This window comes from Meleagris gallopavo, chromosome 6, assembly GCF_000146605.3.
Source record: "Meleagris gallopavo isolate NT-WF06-2002-E0010 breed Aviagen turkey brand Nicholas breeding stock chromosome 6, Turkey_5.1, whole genome shotgun sequence".
Lineage (NCBI taxonomy): Eukaryota > Metazoa > Chordata > Aves > Galliformes > Phasianidae > Meleagris > Meleagris gallopavo.
Window position 1 is genome coordinate 9,044,096 of NC_015016.2, and position 11,557 is coordinate 9,055,652.

Genomic DNA, 11,557 nt, shown 5'->3' on the forward strand with positions numbered 1-11,557 from the left:
TCTTGGAGCATTTTATACTCCATGCATTACTCGGAAATACGAGACTGGCAAACTCATTAAACGAGTATGTTCAGAACTATTAATTTGGGCAGCATTGCCTTATATAGTCATTAAGGCCAGCAAACAGATGATACAGAGCAAGTGGAATTGTTGCCCGTTACTTTAGACTGGAAAATCTGAGAACAAAATCTACTGCTATTGCCAACTAATTCCTCTTCTCTCCTAACAAAAAACTAAAAGTAAAGTCAAGCCTTTATTGGCTGCAGCCACTTGCTCTCTAATAAAGTGACAGAATTTGCTTACTGCTATAAGTCTGCTTGGAAAAAACCTCGAGATCTGTGTATAACAAAACTACAGAATAACTTGATTCACAGTTTTGTTTTTTGTTTTGTTTTTTGTTTGTTTGTTTTTTGACAATCCTTTAGTTTGCTGGGACCTTGACCAGTATCTTAGCATTTAAATGAAAACAAGGTGAAAAATAATTTTGTTAACAGTTTAGGGTGTGGGCATTGACTTTTTGGATTTTCCTAGTTCAGTCTACTCCCCATCCTTTCTCGTTATACTAAGTGAACCAGACCCTTAATTAGTTAGCACAGGGTTAGGACTAAAGACAGAAGCACTCTGGAACTCTTTCCCAAGTTGGGACTCGTAAGGTCCTGACAACAAATGTTACTGTTTCATCTGATAAATTTTCGGTTTACTACCTTAGGTGTAGTACGAGTTAAGCATTCAGTACTGAGTCTGGAAATGGATTGGGAGAGCACTAAACAGAAATAAAAACAGTGAGTATGCTAACAACGACACGGTGCAGACTGCTCTAACATTCAATCCTTCTCATGGCCCTGTTTAATTTCCTAGTCTAAACATGAACGTTAACGGATGCCCCAAACCCTTACTTCTTGTGCCAGAGGATAAAAAGGAGATAAAACTAAGCAGACATCTCCCTAATGTTTAGACTCATAGAAATGTGCAGATATCCAAATTTGGTTCATCTCAACTTATTCCTCCAATCCTTTCCAAATAAGAGAAACGATGTTTTTAACGGTGCTGCATGAAGTGCCTCCCTTTTACCAAAGGGTTAGAATAATGACATGAGCCACATGAAAGAAGCAACCAACACTAGATTTTTTTTATTAGGCCATATATAAATACTCACACAAACCTATCTTTTCACCAACTCAACAAAACCAATATAAGACAGAGCAAAATAACTGTATTAAAATAATGGGATTTCACTGAAGAATATAATTACCTATCTACTGACTTCATTCAAGTAAAGAATATGTTTCCATGCCTCCACACCATGAAAATAAGATAAAATTTTCAGAGTCACGGTGATGAGAAAACTAGGATAATCTATTTGAGACTGTTTCAAAGTGCCTAAACCCATATATCTGTAATATAAAATCAGGCATAATCTGAATCTGCTCGATGTCGACATCACTCTTTTTATATTGTAATTAGAAAATATCCAAGACATAAAACCTTCCAACGCAAAATATACTTCTGAGTAACAGATAGGAACAACTAATTTCTTTAAAATGTCTGTATGTTATAAGAATTTCCATGACACCCCCCCACCTGCTCTCTTACTATACTTATTAAAAACAACATTGAAGCTCAAATTACTGAAACTGCCTAGCACACAAAACATCAAAGGAACTTTCAGCCAGCAAGCACACAACATGTATTACATACTCCTTTCTATTTTTCTAAAACAAGATTGTCATATGGATGGAGCAGTTAGTCCTGGAATCCATTTCCAGGCACTTGAAGGAAAAAATGACCACGAGAAATCAGCATGGATTCACAAGGAAAAGTTATGCTTGACCAACATGGCAAGCTACAAACAAGCTAACAAACTGAGCAGCGTGATGGATGAGGGGGAAAGCATTGAACAGTGTCCTCCTGGAGTTCAGCAGGGCCTCTGACACTGTCTTCCATAAAATCCTCACACTCAAGCTGTTGACATAAGGGCAGACAGTGTAGGGGGATAAAAACTGGCTGAACAGAGAGCCCAAAGGGTGGTGATCAGTGACACGATCTATTTAGAAGCTGGTATCTAGTAGTGTACCTGAGATATCAATACTGTGTCCAAGCCTGTGTAACATCTTCATAACATCTGGATGATAGGGCAGAGCATACCCTCATCAAGTTTGCTGATGACAAAAAATTGAGGAGAGTGGCTGACACACCAGAGGGTTTTACTGCTTCCCAGAGGACCTCAAAAGGCTGGAGAAATAAACTAACAGGAATCTCACCAAGTTCAACAAGGTAGTAGCAGTACAAAACCCTGAATCTGGGGAGGAACAGTACCATGCGCACCACTGGAGATCACTCAGGTAGAAAGCAGCCTGGCAGGAAAGGACCTGCGCTCCCCAGACACAAAGTTGAACATGAACCAGCAATGTGCCCTAGCCGCAATGGTATTCTGGGCTACACTGGGCTAAGCACTGCCAGAAGGCTGAGGGAGGTGAGAATTATTTGAATTAGAAGAGCTATGCTTATGTCAGACCTAATGGATGAATGTTCAATATGTTCTTAAAAGACATCAGAAATTCAGATTATTTTTAAGCAGCCTATTGAAGTCATTCCCAAGTGCTACCAATCATGCTTTCCTTCATTCTCCATTCAGTTGGATACCCTCCAACTGGTCAGTATCTCTGTTGAAGTTCTATCCCTGAAACTGAATGTTTCTTGCAAGCTCTCCTCTTGTTTATATATTCCAGTCTTGCTATGCCATTTTCATACCAGCAAGACACTGGCAGCTCAGGCTCTGGCTATTCTTCCTGCCCAGACAGGAACTTCAGCCCAGCACTTCTTGCAACATGACATCTTCTCCCACTTTGCTACTGTCATGATCGATTTAAATGTCAATTCCATCTCAATCTGTACTATACCTGTTCTCACACTTGGGTCACTGGTAAATGTAATGAAAATTGCCTACCTACTATTTAAGTTAAAAACTTTAATCATCAGAGTAGATCATCTCCATACTCTGACTTTAATCTGTGGTAAATAGCACCCTCATAGTTTTTACAGTTCTGTACATATGCAGTGGAACTTTAACACAGTCCATACTCTCTAGCAGACTGTCATGAGAAACAGCAGCTATGTTTTCTTACAAACCATCTAGAAGGTACCTATTGCTCTTCTTTTAACCATAAGGCTTCTAAGGAAAGTGGACACCTTTGACATATATATTTCATAATTCCAAAGTAATTATTATTCATCTTGTTTTCTTTTGTTCCACTATTTCCACAGGAAACTAATTTCAAACAAAGGCAGTAATTTCTCAAGTCTATTCCTTTTGCTGCTTATTTCTTGTTCCATTATCTACTGACTAAAGCTGTTTATCACCTGAAGAGACTAGAAATGAAGATACTACTTACAGGTTTCCTAAGGAAAAAAAGTGATAGTGCACCAATTAGGGGCATGTCTCCAATTAGTGGTTCCAGGATAACCCTCATAGTACCATGGATCTGGGAGAGAGAAACAGAAAAAGACAGTGGAACTGAATTCAGCTTAAGTTTAAATATAATCTATTCACTGGCAATGCTCACAGTTCTAATTCATAAAGTTCCCAATTTTGGAAGAATTACATATACATATTTTATATATATATTTATATTTATGTCTAAAACTTCATCCAAATCCATAAAATTGTACATACGCATTAAATGCTTGTCTTACAAATTCACTTCATTCATCTAAAAGGAGATGGGAGACAGATAGATAAGGCCAAGCTCTTCTCAGTGGTATGCAGTGATAGAGACAAGGAGCAATGGCCAAAAGCTTGAACACAGGAAGTTCCATACAAACATGTGAAAGAACTTCTTTACAGTAAGGGTGACGGAGCACTGGAACAGGCTGCCCAGAGAGGCTGTGGAGTCTCCTTCTGTGGAGATATTCAAGACCCATCTGGATGCCTACCAGTGCAACCTATCGTAGGGAACCTGCTTTAGCAGGGGTGTTGGACTCAACGAGCTCGAGATCCCTTTCAACCCTTGCAATTTAGTTATTCTGTGATCTACATTATTACGTAATACCTAAAGCAAAGATAAATGATTCCTCTTATGAACCCACACACCAAATGTACATTTGCACTAGCTTCATTCTCTCTTTTCCAGTAGAATATGGTACTGATTTAAAACAATTCTGTATCTCAAAGTACCCTTTTCAGCTCAGTCATGTTACTGAAGTTTTACATAATATCAATATTATTCAATTTTGGAAAAACAAAAAAAGGTAAGTAACAAAATCACAAAATTAGTGGCTATCTTTGGCAACTTGTAAACTATTTCATCCATGAACTGCAGTGCAGTGACAACTGGATATCAAAATAAAGAAGAATTGTACTTTACCTGTATACTTTTTACACCAGCTCTACAGAAGTATCTCTTGATCTCCAAATCAATTTCACAATTTCCAACAAAACTAAGAAATAAAAGCAATAAAGGAATACATTTCATTTGTATAAATTAAACTGCAGTAGAGTTAGTTGTATCCTGCACAGGCAGGATGATGTCTTAAATCTCAGCCTATATTATATACATATATATATATTAAAAAAAAAAAAAGCATGTTTAAGCATTGGAACACATAACAAGATCAAGACTGTTAAAAAACAAAACAACAAAACAACACAAAAACACAAAAAAACAACAATAAAACAATGATCCTTGGGGTCCCTTCTAACCCAAGTCATTCCATCTGCCTCATAACATCAATACTATTATCAAAACACCCAGAAATTAAGACAAAGATGTATGTTATCATCTCCAGAAACACACCTGTACTCTTAATTTTGGGAAATTCTAGGAAAGCTGTTATACAAGTCTCAATGACATTATGTAGACGTAGGTCCACTTTCATCTAATATAATAAAAGAAGCACTATGCTGAGGTGGTTATTTTGCTACAAATGAAAGCTGTTTTGAGTTATCCAGAGACTTGCAAAAACAGACAATATTTAGAAATTCAATAAACTAAGCATGCTTAGTAGGATGATCCACTGAGCAAGCCTTAAGCCAAAAGAGACAAGCCTTTACTGAAGGGGAAGGAAGGATGGAAGCAAATTACAAACAATTGAAGTTCTTCTCTGAGGAGTTCTTGAGCCTCACTTCGGGAGCACCCCTCCCTAGGTCAAATGCTTAAAATGCTGCACATGCTGGCCAGCCAGTAAAACCAAAGCTTCTGCACGTTTAATTTCTTTCTGCTGCTTTTGGAGTTACTGCAAGATTTTCAGTTCTCTTTGAGTTTCAATTCAAACACAGAACAATGATCTGGCACTACTATTAGTTCCTCAAGTCATTCAAGCAGTAAGGATAGATGAATTTTTATTTTTATATCAGATATCTGTTGATAAAATAGAAAGGTATTTTTCCGTTCTTCCAAGCTTATCCTTAGGAGCCCAAATAGTGTCATAGTACTAAAAACAAGGTCAATATCACTTGCTTGAGAAATCCTAGAACTGATACACTTCAATCCTGAAGTATGAATTGGTTAACAGATACTTTCATTTTATAACCTAACAGCAGAAACATTTGGGTTCTTTTTAGATAATGTAAGCAGAGGTTACAAACTGGCTTGGACATTGGTGGCTCTTCATATGTCAAACAGCTTTGCTGAAATACAGCTTCAAGTTTGAAATCATTTCCTTTCTGGCATACAGAAACATTACAGGTAGTAAGACAAAGCTACCAATACAGGATTGTCACTTAAAGTATTCTAGGTGCACAACTGTATTAACTTCCAAGAGACCTAAGCTGTATAGCAAAAAACTGTTCAGCCATTTTTAGAAATTTGATGTAATCTTATTACAGAGAAATTATTTCTGGGAAATTATGAAGAAAATGGAACCTCCCACAAGGCGGAATCAAGAGAAAGAAGATGAGAGTGGCTGCATTCATATCCGTTATTCAAATCACCTGCAGTTTACTGTGCTGTGTGTGTGATGATGCTATCTGATTTCAAACAAATACAGTAAAAAAGAAAAGCACAAGAGCAGTAAAATATTCTTGTAATGCCCAACGTTGGAATTTATTTCAGACTACTCAAAATGACAAGTTTAGGGAACTGGAAGAAAACAACACAATGCGTTTAGGAAGATGACCATTGCTTTCTCTGGAAAGAATGCAGTTTAAAAATAGGTATATAATTTTTAATACACAATTTTAAACGATGTAATTTCTTTTTATATCTGTATCTAACTAGCCAGCTATTTATACACACACACACACAGCCAACTCTATAAGTATATGTTATAAATTTATGTAACAATATTACAGAAAGGCCAACTCAAACCTGCAACTGAAACTTCAGTCTTGGCACTGTGTAACAGAGTTATTTGTGTAATGATGACTGGGAAACAATATGTTCATTTGACAATCCATAATAAAATGATTACTAATTGGAGTATGAAATAGTAATGAACTGCATTTAAGGATGCAATGTCAACAACTTTCAACCTTTCAATAAAATTAAACACGACTTTATCCATTAGGATATTTATCTGGGTCTGTTAACAGTCAAAGCAGCACAGAACTCCACAGCAACATTAACATACAACTTGAAGACTCATTTACTCAGCAAGTTCTATACATTCAGATCATAGTACCCTAGTAAAATTATGGCTCCCATAATGGACAGACCACAGGGATAGATTACAGTTTAATGAGGACAGACTTGTGTGAATACAAGAATAGCTGTACTGAATCAGATCAGAAGCCAAGTACACTGTATGTGATCACTGTAGCCAGTAGGAAATAGCCAGAGGAAAAAGCCTTAAGAATAGCATAAGCACATTTCCCAGATTACAGTGATCTGTATTCTGTATTCTGAACTATTCTCATTATTTTAAAAGGTCTACTAAACCAATTTTTATTTTTGTCTACTGCCAGTGCAGTGGTAGCAAATTTCTCCATTCTAGCCTCAATTGCTAGAAGCTATGATAGTCACCCCATAGTTCAATTTCTATTTTCTGCCTGAAAGACAGTGCTGCTGGTAGCAGTGTCAGGCTGTTAGGCTTGTTATTTAAACTACTTCAAGGAATTTATTTCAGCCTGTTAGACTGGATTCTTCTCCAGCTGTTATCACTTTTCTAACTAGGTTGCAATGTCATGCCATGTAACATATGGCTGGAGATTTCACTGAAGTCTAGGAAATAAGACATTCCTGGAATTTTTTTGGCCCTTGCTCACAAAGGTAATCAACCTCCCAGAACTGAAGTTCAGGATGCAGTAACCAGTTTAGATCTTAACACTCTGGAGCCCATCTTAGAAAAAGGAGCCTATAGTCGTAAACACAGCTGGAATTTAGAAAAATATTTCAAAATTAAAAATAATCAAGTTTAAAGTTTGGAACTGACTTTGAAAAACAGAGGCAGAGATGCCTAATTATCTTTTCAGTTACTATTGAGGAAGCAGCAAGAAATACAGAAGGCTGCTTTCTGCAGGATTACAATGGACTGACAAACCAGCCTTTCCACAAGCAACAAACAGGCAAAACAGTCACCATAATACTTATCTATGACTGTTAACTACAGAAACGTTGCTGGGTTTACTGAGCGTCCTTTCAAAAAACCCTGTAACTGCAGATACTGTGGAGGAAAGTCTTTGGCAAGCACAGGGTAGGTCTATTTATAAACCTATATGAAAGGGCAAAGAAACCTGAAGCAATTGCCATTATATAATACATAGATTTACTATGCTTGGAGGCATGACCACAAGTTACTTAAGCAGCAATCATTCTCTTTATCTAATATTGTGTTTATAAAGAATCTAAGAAATTGAGAAAAGACAAGTCATACAGACCAAATCCTTTGGCGAAGTTGTAATGAATTAGAAAAAAAGGCAGTAACTCATAGATCATGCTTTAGATTTGGAAATATTTTTTCTAGTTAACCAATGTTAATTTAATGATGCAGTCATACAGAGAGTTGATATACAATTTGCCTCATTTAAATGCCATTTACAGCATGCAGTTCCTTCCTCCGTTCACTTGCAATCAGAAGTAACAACATTTGTGTACCAAAGCAATTCTTCTCTCTCCACCCCAACATAACTGCCCACTTAAACAAACAAGACATATTCTAAAGCATACGCACTGTTGCAATATAAGAATAAAGATCACCTGATCTGAAGATCCAAAATGATCTGCCTTTTGTCCACATTTTCAGTGTACACTTTTACACCATTTATCCTCAGAGGCTGAAAAAAGAAGAAAACTGAAACTTCTTACTGATATATGCAATATTAAACTCTGAAGTTAGAAATAAAGGTGCATATACACCTAATTATGTGTGAAGATACCAAGTTAGACATTTACTATAAGCACTATCAAAGGTGTGAAGTAATTCTATCAGTTTAGCTGAAGACAATCAGAAGGATCCACTCAATCACAACCCTTCAGGCAATTACTCTTGGTTCAGACCACTAGATTTCACTGTTTACTAGTTCAGTGTTTACGAGAGGCTTTATACCAAACCTCTACTTCAACTTCTCTGGTAAACATCTGATTTCTTTGTACTAGAACACAGCTGTCACAGTATTGTGTCACTTCCTTGTCCAGATAGAACTACAATTAAAACTACTGTTCCTTAGAATAGTTTAGTCAGAAAAAACAATAACCCACTAACTCCACACACACATACATAAAACACAACAGGTACAGCACTTTGTATGCTTTTCATCTTCTCAAAAAGTAAAAATATTGGCTGAAGCAGGTAAGAATAAGTAGTGCCCAACTTCTTGCAATTAGTGCTAGCTTATTCTTAGCTTGGACTGGTCAAATAGGCTCTCCTGCAGGCACATGAGTTATATACTATGATCCCTTCTTCATGGGACTGAACAGCAGGTGAACATCTATCTGTTCCCTGAAACTGTAACACGCAGTCCTGTGAAAAGTTGAGCCAGAAGCCTTGTTACTGGACTCCATACATTACATGCTATCAAGTACATCTGTTACAAAACAAGATAATTGCACTTGGAACATTTGATAAGAAAAGGATAATGTTCCGTGCTCATTTAATCTAAAGCATTACATGAACAGTATTAAGATCACGTTGCTATGTGCTCTTCACATAAGTAGATGCTGCTATAATTTGAGACTTCACCCTGTTCTCAGGCAGACTTCTGGAAGGAAAATAATAATTAAAAAATAATAATTAATAAAAATTAAAAAAGAAAACCACCATGAAATCTTAATTCTGATAAAAAAAAGCCACATTTTATTTTAATGTTACACCAGAAATCAGAATGAGGCTCATCAAGCACCACCAAAAACTATTTCTGTGTAGATTTAAATAGGTTACATGAAAACAGTACGTAAGGTAGAGCCTCTTAAAAAGACTTGACCAGAAACTGACCTGATGACCAATATCAATCTTTGTAAAACTGAAGGTACTGAGGTGGTTGTTCGCTCCTCTTACTGCTGGTTCTATGGTCTCCCGAAAGAGTTTCTCAATAAATTGGCAAATAAAAGGCCACATTTGTTTTACAGTCTAAGAAAAAGAGAAGAAAAAAAAACTTACTTATAAAACAGCTTCAGAAGTAACTAAAAATATTTTTGAAAGCAGATGTTAAGAAATACTGTACAATGTTTTGAACATGTCAGTTTTGTAGACAGTACATTACGGACATAAGAAAGAAATAAAATTATATTAAGAAATTTCTTCTTTTATCCCATGTATTCACATGCAGCCTGCACATGCTGAATGTTAAGTACATACACTTTATTTACTATTTTCTAATGAACTCACATTCTTCTTTGATCTTTGAATGAAACGCATTTAAATAAATCCAAGCTACACAGATCGGTATCTTACATTATTATTACAAACACAAATCAAAACTGCAAAATTGATTTATTTTTAGATTGTAGGTCAGGAACTTACAGCAACTGGAAAGCATCCCAGAAAAGTAGAACATAAAAAACTGTGTTTACAGCTGTGATGACTTCCACACAATTATAGCTGTCATTATTCTAATGCCACCTAAAGTCACTCTCCAAAAATCACACACAATCTCAACCTCATGAAAACAGATGTAATGTATCACAGCTCTTTCTCACAGCTGACTGGATCAGCAACCAGAAACTTGTAAAAAGAGCACAGAAAGCTAAAACCATCCTATTCCCAGATTCTTTCCCACTGTCTTTTAGATCTTGAATTCCCTTCCTCCTTGGATTTTTTGGGAAGCAGTGCTAATTGCTGCCCTTACCTTGTTGAGCCATTCTGCTCTTTCTGTATCCGGAAAATGGACCTAAAAAGAAAAAACAAATGAAAAATATAAAATATATATTCATCGATCGTATCCAGTTATTTATAATACAGGAAATTTAGTGATCTCCATACAAACACTATATACAAGTGAACAACACATTAAATACTTAGTGTTCTTGATAAGATTATCAGAATTCAAGGAAATAAATATGAGCTCATTTCCAAACTACACAAACACAAGCCCAGGCATATACCGTATAGTGACATGTGGAATTTACTGTTGCTTTAAAACCACAAACAAGCTAAAAAGAAATAATAAGCATAGCTGTCAACTAGTGCAAGATGTCAACTAACTTTACCTCTCATGTTTCAAAGGCTTTTTAACACGACTGCCAGAATTCCAACTCCAACTGTTCCTTTCATTTGTGCCAGGTCTTTTGCAATATCAATAAATTACGATTAGAAATATCTATTACGTTCAACTGAATCTCAAATACACGGATTTAAGTTCTCCCAGCAGCTCTTCAAAAGCCATTTTTAATAATTCCCATTCTTAAGCAGCTGCAGAAGTCAGTGACAGACAGAGGAGTGATGGTATATAGCTGGATGGAAAGTACCCATCACAACAGGAAAACAACAAATAGAAGCAGTTTTCCAGAAGGAAAGCATGGTTAGTAACCTTGTCTCTTCCACACAAACAAGACAGGTAAAAAAGTGCAGTTCAGCAGAAACAAAGTTTTTTTTTCTAATGTTGTGACCAACTTCAATGACAGGATGCAGGTCACACTACTGAAACATGAAGAGCCTCTGAACTAAAAATCTGTGACCTACATCTGCTGACTTTTGTAAAGCAATGTCTCAAATGAATTGCAAAGTCTTAATCTCTTCAGAGCAGAACAGACTGTAACATAGTGTAACAGGCTTTAAGTAGCAATGGTGACTACTTATTTTCACTAATAACCTGTTATACATATAAACAGTGAGAGGCACACTTTTTAAACTGCATTTTCAACAATTCGAATTTCAAAGCCCCTTTAATGACTCCTTTCAAGTTTAATTTTTATTATATTTTTGCACTAACAATCAGCATAACCATATTCTCAAGTATACTCAAGTTATTTCCAGAGCAGCACCAAATTTCTCCCAGCTGTGTGTGCTTTAGCTGTGCTGCAAGGTTGCTCCCTGAAGTGCAATCAGTGCAGTCAGTTATTTTTCCATACAACTTTTTACAACTCTCTCACAGATCCAGCAAAACCACTACAAATGGCACAAGGATGATCAGGAGCATCTGCTTCTGACTTTCTGACTGTAAGGAAAGCATCCAAGAGCTTTTTTT

At 36.4% G+C, this 11,557-nt stretch overlaps 1 protein-coding gene across 1 annotated transcript in view; it reads right to left on the reverse strand.

Moving 5' to 3' along the window:
* The window catches only part of ESYT2 (extended synaptotagmin 2), a 66,078-nt gene that overhangs the window by 31,451 nt on the left and 23,070 nt on the right, over window positions 1–11,557 (reverse strand). Inside the window, exons 3-7 of the mRNA XM_031554018.1 lie at window positions 10,220–10,261; window positions 9,367–9,501; window positions 8,133–8,209; window positions 4,365–4,437; window positions 3,393–3,482 (exon numbers count right to left, since the gene is read on the reverse strand). Of these exons, the coding sequence (XP_031409878.1) occupies window positions 3,393–3,482; window positions 4,365–4,437; window positions 8,133–8,209; window positions 9,367–9,501; window positions 10,220–10,261 (417 nt within the window). The remainder of the gene's footprint in view (window positions 1–3,392; window positions 3,483–4,364; window positions 4,438–8,132; window positions 8,210–9,366; window positions 9,502–10,219; window positions 10,262–11,557) is intronic.